Raw genomic sequence first — 14,859 nt, forward strand, 5'->3', positions numbered from 1 at the left:
CGAATAGGATTCCATGCAGCGCTGCTTCAGTTTCGAAAAGCAGGAAGTCGCGATATCAAACTGGCGCTTTCACTGGAGGAAAGAGTGCGGTGGACAATGTGGATATCATTCTTCGTCTCGCCGCCCTCATTATGTATCTCCCTAACTGTGGTATGGTACACCGGGGCCCCGCCGTCCATTTGTGTGGAAGGCACTTGTATGTATGGAGATATCTTCGAGATATGATTGGCTGAAATAGAGTTGGTGCTTAGCTAGAACTGGAAATATTTCCAAAATACAACAAGTGTGGACAAAGACACCGATACTGTGCTGAGCAAACTGGTTCGTCTGTCATCAGAATCTAGTCGTAAAACGGTTCTAGTATGATATGGGTTGAGAATCCTGAATGTAACTATCCCTGTTTTATGGTGAATTCGGGAAATAAGTTTCAATATGAAGCTTCCATCCTATAGTATTCGACATATGCATGGTCGAAGTCAGGCGCATGAGACTACGGATAGGGATAGAGGAGTACCAAGCATAATCCTTACCTCTGTGGGAATGTGAAGTATTTATTGCGTAAATTTATTTGCAATGATTACTGGGAGAAGGTCTGATCAGCACTGGAGTGCTCCAGCGAACGCCAACAGAGACGAGGAGACTTGTTGGATTTTATTCTTGTGAAATCGTATTGATTTAAAACATCAACTAGCTACACAGTAGGTAATTGATAGGTTCTTTGGCCGTGATAGCATATAGGAGAGGAGAGGGTGACGATTTCAAACTATCGGCGGTGATACAGCTCAGGGGCAATAGGCAGGAGGGAAGTTTTGACAGGAATTCTGAAGAAGAAAAGACAACGCTAGCTGTATAGAGAGATCTTGCATTAGGAAGTATTTGGTTGTCCTTTGATTTCTGCTCAGGATTTTGTTCTCGATTTCGGAGTTGTGTTTTTTCTTTCTTTCTTTCTTTTTTTTTATCTTGTTAGCTGTTAGCACTGCATCGAGGGTTTATAAATGGATTAGAACATCAATTACCATATGATTGAGAAAGAGAATGTTGATTTATAAAAGGAACGGCAAGATGGAAAAAGTTGATTCATTCGATGGTAGTTCAGAAAATCGTTTGAAGATCAACACCATCGAGTTCCTCCGACGTCATCCTATCTGCGTAGACATCGCCATTGGAGGTGGGCTTGGAGTATCCATTCTCGACCATATGCATGAATTCCATCTCGGGGGCAAGCTTCGAGATGGAAGTAATTTCATATGCGGCCTTATATTTGTGGCGTCCATTGTTCAAGATGCCAGAGTTGAAGGCAACGTTGGATCTCCCTAATGGTCCGAGTTCGCCTTTAGCCCTGAGAGGCCCAACCATTGCGATGTGGGTGATGCATTTGACTGGGTCCTTGATATAGAGCCAGGGTAAATGAAAGATTCTTAAAGAGATTGGGGATAGTTGATAGAGTGATGCTTGTTGGGTGGGTGAGGGTAAGTTTGGTGGCCGTTTGTAGAAGAAGGAAAAGTGATGACAGGACCCTTAGTAGACTATCTTTACGACAGTATGGGATGTAGACTTTCTGTGCGGTACGGGGTATTGGATTCTTTTGTGCACCCAATAAAACAAACAAATTACCGTCATTCCCTTCTTCACAACTCACGGTACTAGCTTATAGCGGTTTCTAGCAGCGGCATTGTAATCTTAATAATTTTATAATTGTGATGACTCGAGGGAAGTCTCGGATTCGGGGACATGGTGAGAGTCTTTCCTGGCGAGCTTCTCCAGTCCGAAATCACATTATCAACTTGCAACTGACGGATTTGTAGTCCAAGTGTCACTTCGGACGTACATATACATACTCAATCGGCCTTCATTTATAGTCTGTTGAATGCCTCCTAGTCGATCTATACAGAAACTTTTACGAGTAACTAGTCTTGATGCATTTGTATGACGTTGTGCCAAGGATAAGTGGGACATATCAAACTTTTATGGAACGTACGGACTCTTCTGCAATAACTTAAGAATAATAATGGAGAGGGAGAGCAGCGCCTGAAATGTACTGGAAGACAGTAGCATGGATAGTTCGGGAATTGTCCAGAATTCCTAGCTAATTAAGTTGCCAAGTAAAGCTTAAAAACAAATGTAAGTTTGATTCTTGATATCTATTCTCATTTTACATCTATTTCATGTCAAGATTAAGAAATATCATCATCGAGACGCGTGTTTCAGATCTTGAGTCGAAAATTTAGTATACCGGCTAGTGCTTCAACAACTATGTCTCCTGTCTCACTAAAGTCTGAGCATGAAGCTCCTAACATGAGCTCCAAGGCCATCGAAGACCGCCTCCAATATTTACATAAAGAGGGCCAAAATTTTCTCAAGTCATGTAATGTACAACTGCAGTACATGTATGAGAATGGTCTCTTAGACAAAGGTGGCCAGAAAGTCCAGAAGCATGTCCAAAAGTATCAAGATGTAGAGCTGCAGTCAAAAGCAATTATAGCCTTTATCGGAGAGTCTGGTGCAGGCAAATCAACTTTGTTGAATGCACTGCTAGACTACGAAAAGATTGTTCCAACGGTAAGGCCCATTTCACAAAAGCGATCTAGTGTAGCTTTTTTGTCTTGTTCCACGTAAAAGGGCATAGGTACTAATTCTACGAACTATAGTCTGGTATCAGAGCTTGTACTTCCGTAGCCACGGAGTTCAGCAGTCGAACGCCTAACATGAAGTCGAAATTCCATGCCATCGTCGAATATGTTGATCGCGAGGAGTTCGAAAAGGAAGTTGAAATCCTTCGCCAGGACATTATCGACGAAGATGGACCGCTTGTAGATGCAGAAGATGCATATAGTATGCTCTCTTCGAGTGACGAGGAAAATAATCGTAATGCAACGAACTCTTCTATTTTCAAGCGACGTCGTCTGTCTGATTCCTCGCTGGCCGTAGCTGCAGCCGTAGCAAAAGACAAAATGAAGGCTCTATTCCCAGGATTTAAGAATAGTAACCTCGTGGGGATTGCAGGCAGTATAAAACACCTTTACGAGGGCAGCAAATGTCTATCAGAAGGAAAACAAATCGTCGAGAGTGACGACGAGGACACATTCGCTGACATGATCCATGAAATGATCGCCAACCGTGGGGATGAAAATGACGATGAAGAAAAGAGGGTACCCCAACTTTGGCCACTCATTAAAGTTATTAAGTAAATGATAAACTCCACTCCCGAATTCCTCCAGTTGCCAAACCTAACTATACTTATATGCCCATGGAATAATTTCAGTGCTAACATTATAATCTATGCACACTATTAGAATATATCTTGACGCTGAAGCCTTGCAAAGCGGTGCGGTTCTAGTTGATCTACCTGGTCTCAAAGATCATAATACCGCTCGTGCGGTTGTTGCCCAATCATATATGGCGAAGGCTAACGAAATAATCATTGTATCCCGGTTAACTCGCGCCTTGACTGATGAGACAACTATGGCCCTTGCCGAGATGGGGTATACTAAACAACTGCAGTTCGACGGGCGAAAAAGCCTTACTATAGTGTGCTCCTTTTGTGATGTAAGTTTCGACCCTACAATTACTGGTTTATATTCTCCGGATTACTTTTGTTGTAAGTATACTGACGAAACTATCTTGTTCGACATTTCTAATAAAATAGCAATTTCGACCAAGTGATGCCCGCCAGGAATTTTCCAAAAACAAAGCTTTTGTGGCTGAATACGATGAACTTATAAAAAAAACTAAGTCTATGCCATCAAAAAAAGACCTTCGGCAAATGAGGTAGCTATATATCTCTCAAAGCCTATGAACATGGGATAGTCTGACGGCTTGTTACTTAACTTGCTAACTACGTCTGCGGTGCCCATGTATAGCCCTGAGCAACGACAGAAATATAGAGTGGAGGCGGACGACGCGAACAAAAGGTATTTATCTAATCTTCCAACTCGAAATACTAAAGATGTAACTTTGCTTCGAACAACGAAATTAAGACTTATTTCTTATAGATTAAAAGAATTGTGCCTGAAGATACGAGGCGAACAAGTTCCCATTCTTCTTGAGAAAAACTACAGTCAGTTGATAGGCGGAAATATTACAGTTAATAGTTTTCTCGTAGCCTCAAAAGATTATCAAGATCAGACCGCGGCTGGAAACTTTGACAATCTAGAGGACAGTGAAGATCAAACGCAGATTCCACAGTTAAGAGAGTTTTGTATTCGAATACCCGTGGAGCAAAAACTAAACCGCACTAAGTTCTTCATCAACAACGTTTGGAGAGCATTTGGGGCAACTAAGTTCTTTGTAGAAGACTTAGGAGGTGCTGGCCTCAGTCAGTATAAGAGAGAGGGTATATGCAAGGATTTAGAAAAGGCTGCAGTAGGCATGCAGAAGGTACACACTCTACTATTATCCTCTAGAGTACAACATTTGTTGCCCAGGCTCGAAGCCACAACATTTAAGGTTATATAAATACTAATATGCGCACGTGTACAGGCACTCTCTCTACTACAGGCACACTGTTCCGAGCAGATTCATAACATCATTGCGGAAGTCGTGGAACACACAGGTAATTTTAAACTTGTTAGTGATATGTTGGGGCTTTTTTCTGTATTAAAAGGTGCATGCCACAGGGAAGCTTGCGATTAATAGCCGTAGCCACTGCGTAGGTGTTCTTCAAAAATTAAGGAAGGTAATTATAAGCGCTGCATCTGATTTTCCTACTATGGAAGAATTATTTAGTCTAACTCGCGAGGCGCCGATAGGAATGTCCACATAGTGAGTAGTATATTCTCGATCGAACTCTTAGCAATAGGTAACTATGCGCAATATCAACCTAAGGAACCTACTAATCATAAATGCCGGCTTTCACCTTATAATAATTAAGTGACATATAAAGCGATTTGCAGGAGAGACGGTGAATGGGATCGCGAACCTCGCAAAAATCTCAACGAGAGGTTTCTCGGGGTCATGGACGATGGGTTAGCTCGAATCTGGGGTCCTTCTATTATGAATATTCAAGCAATTCTAGGCGACTTTACCATGAAATTTGGGAAACGGCTCCACACTTTTGAAGAGCGCTGGGAAAGTATGATGTTTCGTTCGCGAGTTAATAGAGATTGGCTCGCTGAACGTATCTTGCTATATTGAAATTTCACACTTAATTGACGAGTAAATGATAGGCATTATTTACGACTATTGTCCTCGCCCTTCGAACGAAGTTAAAGCTAGCAAGGACACCATCCTTCGCTCAATCGAAGCCATGTTGCATGCCAATCAGAAGTTGCTCGTTGACCAAGTTCAGAGAATAAACACCAAACAAAGGTATATTATATTCCAGCACACCTCTATAGCTCTACATGTAATCGGATGAATGGGAATTCAAGTCCAAGGCATCCTGCAGAGGCTCGAGTTAACTCAGTTTCTAGGAGAATGAATCGCGAATTTCGCTCCACATCCCGCATGAAGAAAGCAATGGAGGACTGTTACAAGGAAGCTAGTAGAGCCAAGGGTAAGACAGGTCCCCAAGCATAAAGCGTGTGAAGATTTTGAGATTCTATGACTAATCTGATGTAGGGCGGGGGTCATATGACTTGATGATCGATATCGTCTCCAAAGGGATCAAAACGACAACGGTATTCGATGAAATCAGAGATGTAATTTCTGCAGGCTTGAGAGAACTTGAAACCATCCTGTGTCAGGAAAATCAAAAATGGTGTCAGGAAATCGGTGACGAACTTGAGACGAATATCAAGAATTGGACTTCAGTGTCTGAAAAGTTAGAAAAAGACGAAATGGAAGAAAAAGCGAAGCTTAAAGCTATCGTGTCTGGGTTTGAGATTAAGATGAAAGACATAGTTGCTGAGGCTAATCAATTGGCGGAGCAGGTGAAAGTCTTGAAGTTGTAGAGCTTGGTAATAACTTGGGCTTTCCTGATACAAGCGGAAGGCGACGAATAGTATAATTAAACAAATGTCTAACCTGATGCATCTCGCAGTTGCATAGTCCGAACAAAGGTGTATTCAAATAGCCGTAATGTAAGAGGGATTGAAGTTAGCAAGACCATTAGTCTAGGCATTCGACGATAGGGAAAGCGTATGCCGTCATCGTGTCCCTCATCTCAATAATACTTTCAGGACTCAGACTCCCGATGGTTTTAATGATCCTCTCTACCTCCGGATAACCTTTTGTAAGAACAGCTCGAAGCACATCTTGCTTATACTTCGGATCCTTGCGAGCCTTTCCCGCACCCCCCGGACGTTCAAAGATCAAATGGCGTAATTTAAATCTGAGATTTCTGATCACCTGGTTGTGACATTTCTCCATTGATTGGCAGACGTATCTTTCGATGGCCTGAATATCTGCCATGATGATTTCACCGAGCTGGTCGAAGATTCTTTCGGATTCGATTTGTTCGCTGATTGAGTCCATGATTATGTTCTTCGCACGTAATCCTGGTATACTTGGTTAAGTTTCTGGGCTTCTAGGGAGGTGTGGAATGTGGATCACCTTTGGCGTCCTTCGCTTTTTGGTAGATGTTCTACATCAACTCCTTGAGTGTGTCAGTTCGAAGGAAAGTGCGGGCACCATGCCTGGAACGAAGGGTTGTTAGTAGAGAATTAAGAGAAGCATACGGTACGAAGCTCACCTGAACATATTGTGGATCTCTCGAACGTTGTCACGACACATTTCAACCATCCGTGAACGCGCATTCAAGAATTCCTTCGTAACTAGATTTTTAAAGGCAGTCTTGAGCGTGTTATCGATCTCCTGTTCGTTGATAAGTTCTGTAAAAAGGGGTTGTTAGTGCACCTCCATTGACGGATTATATTCTTGAAATTTATGAGTTCTTACTTGTAAAGTGAATCTCTATGGCCTCCATCGATTCGTAGTACCTTGTCTGGAAGGTGTTCATCATCTGGACTGTAAAGGTGATGGTGTCTTTCCATAAGTCGCACATGCGTTCTCTGACTTCTTCCAGGAGTTTAAAATTCCAGTCGGTACCCTCGATTTCACCTCCTGCTCGACAGACAAATCTCATGGTATCTTTTCATCGGTTAACTCAGACTAAATTTTACTAAGGAATAGATTCAATACATACTGATAGTTTCCTGCACGCAGTTATGATAAAAGATTAGTTTCTGAATCGCTTGCACTGACCGGGGCGACTTACAGTCATGTGCGTAATTTTGTACTGGGCCTTCTCAGTAGCTTCGTATACCGTGATCTCTACATGGGCATAGGCATTTGCCAATGATTTGGAGATGTTCTGACAAATCTCGACTCGGACGGCATCCATCTCCTATATTATTCGTTAGAATACTTGTTTTCATATATAGTTTTACAACCCACGATTAGCAGAAAGCAGCTTAAGAGAAAGGTTGCTTACGGCTTCTAATTTGACTACAGAATGGCGAATATTTGTCTCTAGAGTTGATTGAATGATTATCGGAAGCTTGACTTCACATGAGGACCAAAATATCAAGTTCGCAATGATACTCTGTGCCTCTCTCATCCTGAATACGGCAAGACGGAATTGTCTAGGATAAGCTGTTGCACCGATATAATCCTGGAACTCGACCATCTGCTGGATGTTCATGTCGTCACGGACATGGTCGAGGAAGGTATTATCATCCTTCTTTGACTTAGTGTAGGCGATTGGGTCGACTCTGAAAACCTGCCAGGAGATATCATCGGTTGGGATTGTGCTTCCGAAGGTGACTGTGGCTTGTGGTTCGATGAAATCATCTAAGATCGCGGAGCATATTTCTTCCAAACTGTTTTTAGAGATGTTAGTTTAGATTCCAACTTTTGTACTGTCGAATGGTTTATTTGGGAGTTGACATACGTTTTCTCATGCTGTTGAGCGAGCGCAGCCATCTGAGCCTTCTCCCTCTTACGATCTCCTCGACTATCGAGATAAAAATATTAGTATTTACCAGTCTTTGCAATATAAGGAGTGTTATTCTCGTGATATACTTTGCAAAAGAAAGCTGATTTTGGGCGTGTTTGAGATCATCAGCAGCTTTGTCGAAGCTATCCATGAAAGGCTTGTTCTTTTTGAACAATGCTTTGGCTTGTTTGGGGGTGTACTCCTATCCACTATTGTTAGAATCATGACCCTTGTTTTTGGTAAGGACAAATTTTTGTGATGAGGAACTAACGTCCAAGTGATTTGTGACAATTACACCTCTCGAGCGACCATCCAGAAAGGTTACGCCTTCGTAGCCAATCTTCTTCAGGGTATCAACATTGTCGGCAAAGATGTTCTTCAATTCAGTGACAATGATGATATCTTGGACACCCGAAAGATATTTTTGCATGACCTTGACTCGGGTACCATCGTCATCGATCCCAGGGATATCTGCGAGGACGGCTCCAGTATTCAAAATCTTAGAGTCAAGGTAGATGCTATAAAAACTATTAGATTCGATACTTGCAAATTTAAAGGGATAAAGAGGGCAAGTTACCGAATCTTGTCGACAAGGGGCCACCTTTCTGGCTCGGTTGGCCTGTCCTTACTGAAGCTGACAGTAAGGTCTCGGAGTCGCCCTCCGCATTCCTCCTCATCCATGCCATGGATGAGGCCGTCTCCTCGCTTAAGGGCCTCGTCTTCAGCGAAAAGCTTGTCGATCTGGTCATAGACATCGGAGAGGGTGCTCCACTTTGCCCCAGGAAACAGGTGGTTGAACCTCCTGCTTATTGCTTTGGCCTCTCTCGTGGTAGGCCTCTGGAGCTTGGCATCCTCGACGTAGATCTCCCCGAACCAGAGCTCGGCATCCTCTTGAAGCTGAGCCTTGGTAACGTACTTGACGTCCAGGGTGAAGGGCTCTAGCCCTTCCTTGCTCCTCGCAAATTCGAGGATTATGGGCATGCATTTACCTTCATCCCCCTATGAGAACAAACTCTTCGTTAGATCGTGTTGACTAAGGTATTTTTTTGCGAGATGAAAAACTTTGGCTGCAAGGTTAGTCTCGGGGCCAGTTCAAGGTTTCGCCTACCGTGGGGATGAAATCCTCAAGGTCCAGCAAGGCATTCAGGAGCGTGGATTTCCCTATAGAATAGATGGTTATTAGACAGAAGCCATCGATGATAGTGATGGAGTTGTATACTTACCCCCTCCGACCTCCCCGAGGAATCCAACGATTCCTCCCCCCTCGATGCCACAGGACAGAAACTTTTTGATATCCTCTTGGATATCCTTGGCGTGTGCGTCCTGCCTGTTTCCAGGCAACTTGCCTAGGATCTTACCTAGGTCTTCCAAGAGCCCCTTGCAAGAGCTTAATTGGGATTGAAGGATCCCGCCGGCAGAGAGCTCGGAGTGGACAGCGAACTGCCCCTTCCGGGCCCTCTCCTTGGCCCGCTCGCACTCCAAGGGATTGACAACCCCCTTGGAGGTGGTCTCCATCTTGGAGACCTGGGGAGATTCGCGTTGAGGCTGGTTGTCGAGCATCTTCCTCTTCTGACCCGCTGCGATGGCGGTCACGACTCGGCCCCCCGAAAGATGAAGGTCTCCGACCTCCCCGCCGAGAGAGGCAAGGGAGGTCTGGGGAGCCAACGTCTTTTGGAGGTTGACCATATTGAATGCTTTCTCTTCAGGGTTCCCTTCTGATGATGATGAGATGATCGGGAGATAGAAGTTAGATGATGGTGGCGGGTAGAGAGGATGATGAGGATGAGGAGGTGATGACTGTTGGGAGAGCTCAGATGGGTATTGCGATTGAGCTTGATACATATCCTCTGGCCGAGTTCCCATTTGACTCGCATAGGTTGTGACAGATGGGGCATCTCTCGATAACTCGACCATTGCAGCTCTCCCATAGGAAAGCGCCCACTAATGACATCAAAAGTTGGCGCCGGGGATGGTTCTTCACGCTTGATTTGGACAGTTTGGGAACTTTCAACCGCTTGGCTCATGAAGCTTGCCTGTTATTGCTGCTGCTCGGGACCAGGAGTGGCAACATTGCTTGGAGTGTTTGCAGATTTAGTCTTCTTCTTCCTTGAGGCCCGTGGTTTTTTCTCACCCAAGAGCTAAATTCGACGACATTGGGTGGCCAGGAAAAGCAAATTCATATTGACCAGCTGTATCTCGACCCTCCTTTTTTTGCGAAGCAGCAGTTGGTTTTGACATGTTTGCAATTTGTAGAAGTCTGGAAATGGGTTCCGTAGTATTCAGGGGGTTTATGAGAATGATAGTTATTTCGGTGCGTAGTTATGAGGGCGGTAATAGCGAGGAGGTAAAGATGGTGCGTAAAAGAGGATGTTAGGATGAGGGAAGCTCGATGCATGTTCAAGATTGCGTAATTGTTCTGTGTGCGAAATATATATATATATATGGGATGTCATAGAGGTAACTACATTACATTCAACACTGTCACCATTATGGCAACTCCTGGTATATATACTTGCTCCAACAGGTATCAAGTGAACTACTGAAATCCATCTGAGACTGCTTTTTCAAGGGTAAGATCCAGGAATATAGTTCTAGACAAGTTGGTTTACGAGGACATTGAAGCCGTCAAAGGGACGACGGGCGAAATAGAACATTTACAGCATGAATTCACATAAGTACGTGAGAAGAAAGAAATACTCGAAGTAGCAATGCCAAACACCTTCAATATTGAACCTCAAACTAACATATTTGATAAACATCTAACTATTCATCCTCTTCACTGGACGTGCAATGCGCCGGTGTATTCCTCCAATCACATCCTTTCCGTAAATCGAGTGCTATATATAAGCTCACTTCCACCCATCTGTACATCTCCAGAATCCGAATTTTGAATATTCGAATCCGCCCAAGTATCTTTCCATGCCGTATGCTCAATAAATACATAACCCCGAGTATCTCGAACAATTTCACCAACAAACCTAGCCGCAACCCACATTTGCTGCAGGGTCCTGATGCACCGAGCAAAATGCCAAAGAGTACCAAGGGTCTCAGGACAAGCTTCAAACTTCTCACGAGGATGCTCTAGGTCACCTTCAAAGCTTAGAAGCCTAAGGTATGGAAGTTGACCTAAGACATGAGCGTGATTCGACTTTTTCAAAATGCAACAAGTTAGTTTGTTGTCGACGTTGTTTGAGAACAGACGGTTACACATACCTCAATCACCCCTCTAATTAGTCTTGTGGGGCCCCCAATTATCGTCAAATATGAAACAACAGGTATACATTTGATAAATACTACCATACTCATTAGCATTTGATACCCTGGCGGGAAAGTTATGTGTCAGACTAACGTACCATTTAACCCATCTGTAGTGAACTTTCCGTATATGGTCACCTTCGTCAATGTTTCCGTGCCCTTGCGCAAAGAAGTGATCCCTTTCATAATATTGGCAGCTCTATAGTCCCCAATACGACTCAAAGCTGTCGTTGGGAATAATTCCTCGGTAGGCTCTATTGAAAAGTGTGGATATTCTCTTGCGAAATCAATGGAATACGGGACATACAACCGACCAGACACACCAGGCGAGTTCTCAAGCTCCTGTAAGCCGGAATAGCCGCCACAAAAGCGGATGATCCACTCACTACCAGCGCTGAACTTGAGAGATCTCACATTGGAGAGGGAGGTTTCTATTTGTTGCCGGGGCCGTCGGAAGACCCGGCGAAGGCCGTTACTCACGATCTCCGATTTGACGATGAAGTGCAATTCTTCCACTCCGCCTACGCATTGAAAGAACCTTGCGACCATGTTCATGAGCACATTAAGGTTTGGTCTCATGACAGATATCGGCAACTCAGCCACAATGATTGTCCGGATATCCATGATGAAGTACAACCTTCTATAAGGGTTTAATCATCGGAGGATTAATATGTATTACTCCAATAGACCAATCGGATGAATCCTTACCTGGTATACCGAAGAATCCAGTTAGAGTTCAAATATAACTGTAGCATGTTAATCGCAGACTGTTCCTCAGCGACATTGACCTTGAGGCACCGGAAGAGGTACGGGAAGGATAGAACCCTCAACCTCTTGCAGCACCTCGAAATGGCATCAAATCTACAGAGAAGCCTTTTCTTCGGGTCAGCCCGGATACCGGGTCGCCCCAAAACCGTGGCCTTAGGGTAACCATAATTATAAGCCCGTTCCAGACCCTTCTGCTCGCCAACATTATCCAGGCTATTGAAGATCTTGAAGGTGATTTCCGTAGGGAGGTTAACGAGATGGGCCGCAGGATTGGTGGACATCTTGTTCAGTTTTCCTTTGGACCACGAATTACTCGCAAAGTACCTCGTAGGTTGACACACAGATCTATGGTGCGAACAGTCCAATTTGAGGAGGATTGTGGAGGTTGTTAAAAGTACAGTTGAACAAAATCGGGCTGTAGAGCTCTTCCAACCGTTGGAAGGGCGGGAACAGTAGGAAGGCAACGGCTTGATCAAGGCGGATGGAACGTCAAGTCCCTATATATTCCAATCAGAGCCCAGTCTAGCAGACACAAAGTTAATGCCTGTCGCTACCTCGAACGCTTGTTCCCAAGCTCTTACCAGGTCCAGTCGATACTATGGTGATACCACTGACCCGCACGACATCATTAAATTGTGATAGATTTATATCACATTTTTCGATTTTGATTCACGCCTGTGATTTGAAGTGAAAACACAGCTAACCCCATCATAATTGCGGGCACCCGTCCTTTGTTAGCTAAAGCGGTGGAGTCCCTTGCTGCGCCGTCGGATAGTAGCGACTATCTTTGTTCCTTCCCAACTAACCAGCTAGGTGTTTGCATATGCAAAGCCTGAAATCGAGAATAATATGTAACATGCAATCCAGCTTTACCTTTTATAATTTTAGCAAACTCAGTCCGTGTCCCAACTCGACCCCCAACCAACGTAGCTTCGCGCCGTATCATCGCAGGATCGTCCGTATTCGAACCCTTTTAGCAGTCTCGACGAACAAGCGATCATTCTGCTGGCATTCCTCGGTCAAAATCGCCTCCCAAATATAACAGCAAACTTGTGAAAGGAACGAAGCCATTCGAGGGATCCCAATTAGCGTGCGTCAAAACTTTGTGTAACATTGAAACTTCACCACAAAATCAACACACCACCTTTCTATATCTTGAGATGTCACCCGCTCCCATCTCGATGGCCACAAATCTTTCTAACAGTAATTCCATTCTCCCGTAAGTGCCCCAAAAAAATAAGTGACACCTTCCGACTTGAATAAAAGCAAGACGAATCCCTTACTTTTGACACACCGAAGTATAATCTAACTCCAAGTAACCATTTGATTCTGAAGTGCTTTCAACGACCCAGTGTTCTCAGACCTCATTGTCCTCTCCGGTCCTTCCAAAACACCCTTCCGCATTCATAAAGTGATAGTTTCCGCAACATCTAACTTCTTCAAAACAATATGCAAACCCGGAAATCATTCCAACGGCGGTTCCCAAATTATAGAGCTCCCAAAGATCCCCCCCACGGTCTTACAAACCATCTTGCTCTGGCAATATGGCCAACCATACGTCTTACCTCCGCATACGCCTCCTTCATCATCTTCTGCACACGAATCCAAATTCGCAAACACACTCGGTAGAAATGAAGACGATTTCTCCACCGAATCATTAATAATCACAACATACTCCACAGCAGTCTACCTCCAAATCCCACTTTTACAATCCGCAATTCTCACAGCTATTGCCGATGAATTCCGTTTCCGCCCATGGATCCGCTTCACGAGACCAGTAGGGTTTATGCAAAACTTGTGTAACCATCACCGGTATTGTCTCCACGTCAGCCAAAAACAACCTATCACAAAAACAACCTCTTCCGACACTAGCGTATTTCCTTCTGCAGACCATTCCGGAAAAATAAATTTTGTACCTCGCATTCGGAGTGGGAGTGGTGATAATAAAACGCCCGTTGTTGAATGCGTATCGGTTATGGTTGCATCGCATAATTTTAAGGATTTGGCAAATGAAATTGAAACTTTGAAAGGAGAGAAAGTTAAGGCGAAGGGAGAAGGTGAGACAAGCCGGTTGGATGATCTTGATTTTAATCGTGACGATGGGTTGTTTACGGTGATCTTGCCGGTGTGGGAAGATTTTGTGAGGAAGAAAGAGGAGAGGAGGGTGTTGGAGCCTCGTAATGAGTATGTACTCGATTTCGGATTCTTGTCTCTAAGACGCCTGCCTTTCCTTTTCCGACAGAACTTATTGTATCCATAGGAATTTTCCCTCTTGTTTCCTTTGTTCTTTGTTTGTCAGTTTCTTATGCATGAGTTTCATGCAACTTCCTCCATCTGCCAAGGTTATTCTTGCATGGTTCCCTCGATCGAGGCTGATGATTTTCCGAGAAAGTCAGAAAAAAAAAGGCATGCATCGGTCTCGCGCGCCAGCCTCCACGAAGTGGTCACGCATGCATAGACAAACGCTAACAGCGGTATCGTTTTCTAGCCCCCGAATTTTCACGATCAAGGAGCCAAACCATCCACGGGCACCAAAGTCCGTCTATAGGCTTATCGATCTATCTGTATTACTCGGATTCATATGGCTGATCCATCACTACTGGGAGATATCATCTTTGATTCTGGGATGGGGGTTCATGATATTTGGAATATGCTGCTTCCTATTTTGGGCTATTCTTTCGTATCGATTGTATCGGCAGGGTGTTTGGTCGTGGTAGTACCATGGCCTTGAAACTAAAATACTGCGTATGGGAGATTTTAATTCTTCGTCCGATACTAAGGAACCCTGTAAAAAAAAAAAAGATCGGTAGATTCTCAAGATATTAGTACATCTAGAGTACACTGTCATCGTGAAGTTCAATAAATGCTTCTACAAACGCCAGAAAAGTCAAACACGTTATCGTACAATTATGTAGTAGATCTGAACTTGCCGTTTCGTTCAAGTCCATATCGTCGGATGA

The 14,859-nt window shown here is 44.0% G+C and overlaps 7 protein-coding genes across 7 annotated transcripts; 3 read left to right on the plus strand and 4 right to left on the minus strand.

The window, feature by feature from the left end:
• Positions 1-1,092: 1,092 nt before the first annotated feature.
• DFL_008952 (uncharacterized protein) lies at positions 1,093-1,356 on the minus strand (the record flags this gene model as incomplete). Its single annotated transcript, XM_067638763.1, has 1 exon — positions 1,093-1,356. The coding sequence occupies one exon, from the start codon at positions 1,354-1,356 to the stop codon at positions 1,093-1,095; it is 264 nt and encodes an 87-aa protein (XP_067486619.1).
• An 897-nt stretch (positions 1,357-2,253) lies between these two features.
• On the plus strand, positions 2,254-3,188 carry DFL_008953 (uncharacterized protein; the record flags this gene model as incomplete). Its single annotated transcript, XM_067638764.1, has 2 exons — positions 2,254-2,559; positions 2,649-3,188. 2 exons carry the CDS (start codon positions 2,254-2,256, stop codon positions 3,186-3,188), a joined length of 846 nt encoding a protein of 281 aa, XP_067486620.1.
• A 2,269-nt stretch (positions 3,189-5,457) lies between these two features.
• On the plus strand, positions 5,458-5,891 carry DFL_008954 (uncharacterized protein; the record flags this gene model as incomplete). The annotated part of the gene is made up of 2 exons (XM_067638765.1): positions 5,458-5,494; positions 5,560-5,891. 2 exons carry the CDS (start codon positions 5,458-5,460, stop codon positions 5,889-5,891), a joined length of 369 nt encoding a protein of 122 aa, XP_067486621.1.
• Positions 5,892-6,048: 157 nt separating this feature from the next.
• On the minus strand, positions 6,049-6,414 carry DFL_008955 (uncharacterized protein; the record flags this gene model as incomplete). Its single annotated transcript, XM_067638766.1, has 1 exon — positions 6,049-6,414. One exon carries the CDS (start codon positions 6,412-6,414, stop codon positions 6,049-6,051), a length of 366 nt encoding a protein of 121 aa, XP_067486622.1.
• Positions 6,415-6,523: 109 nt separating this feature from the next.
• DFL_008956 (uncharacterized protein) lies at positions 6,524-9,790 on the minus strand (the record flags this gene model as incomplete). Its single annotated transcript, XM_067638767.1, has 12 exons — positions 6,524-6,575; positions 6,632-6,770; positions 6,838-7,029; positions 7,085-7,094; positions 7,157-7,285; positions 7,373-7,760; positions 7,832-7,894; positions 7,963-8,078; positions 8,148-8,394; positions 8,454-8,875; positions 8,985-9,037; positions 9,100-9,790. 12 exons carry the CDS (start codon positions 9,788-9,790, stop codon positions 6,524-6,526), a joined length of 2,502 nt encoding a protein of 833 aa, XP_067486623.1.
• A 1,425-nt stretch (positions 9,791-11,215) lies between these two features.
• Positions 11,216-12,180, minus strand: DFL_008957 (uncharacterized protein; the record flags this gene model as incomplete). Its single annotated transcript, XM_067638768.1, has 2 exons — positions 11,216-11,771; positions 11,840-12,180. The coding sequence occupies 2 exons, from the start codon at positions 12,178-12,180 to the stop codon at positions 11,216-11,218; spliced, it is 897 nt and encodes a 298-aa protein (XP_067486624.1).
• Positions 12,181-13,059: 879 nt separating this feature from the next.
• Positions 13,060-14,616, plus strand: DFL_008958 (uncharacterized protein; the record flags this gene model as incomplete). Its single annotated transcript, XM_067638769.1, has 3 exons — positions 13,060-13,118; positions 13,235-14,083; positions 14,388-14,616. The coding sequence occupies 3 exons, from the start codon at positions 13,060-13,062 to the stop codon at positions 14,614-14,616; spliced, it is 1,137 nt and encodes a 378-aa protein (XP_067486625.1).
• Between the last annotated feature and the right edge of the window lie 243 nt (positions 14,617-14,859).

Source organism: Arthrobotrys flagrans, assembly GCF_004000055.1.
Source record: "Arthrobotrys flagrans strain CBS H-5679 chromosome Unknown unitig_1, whole genome shotgun sequence".
Classification (NCBI taxonomy): domain Eukaryota; kingdom Fungi; phylum Ascomycota; class Orbiliomycetes; order Orbiliales; family Orbiliaceae; genus Arthrobotrys; species Arthrobotrys flagrans.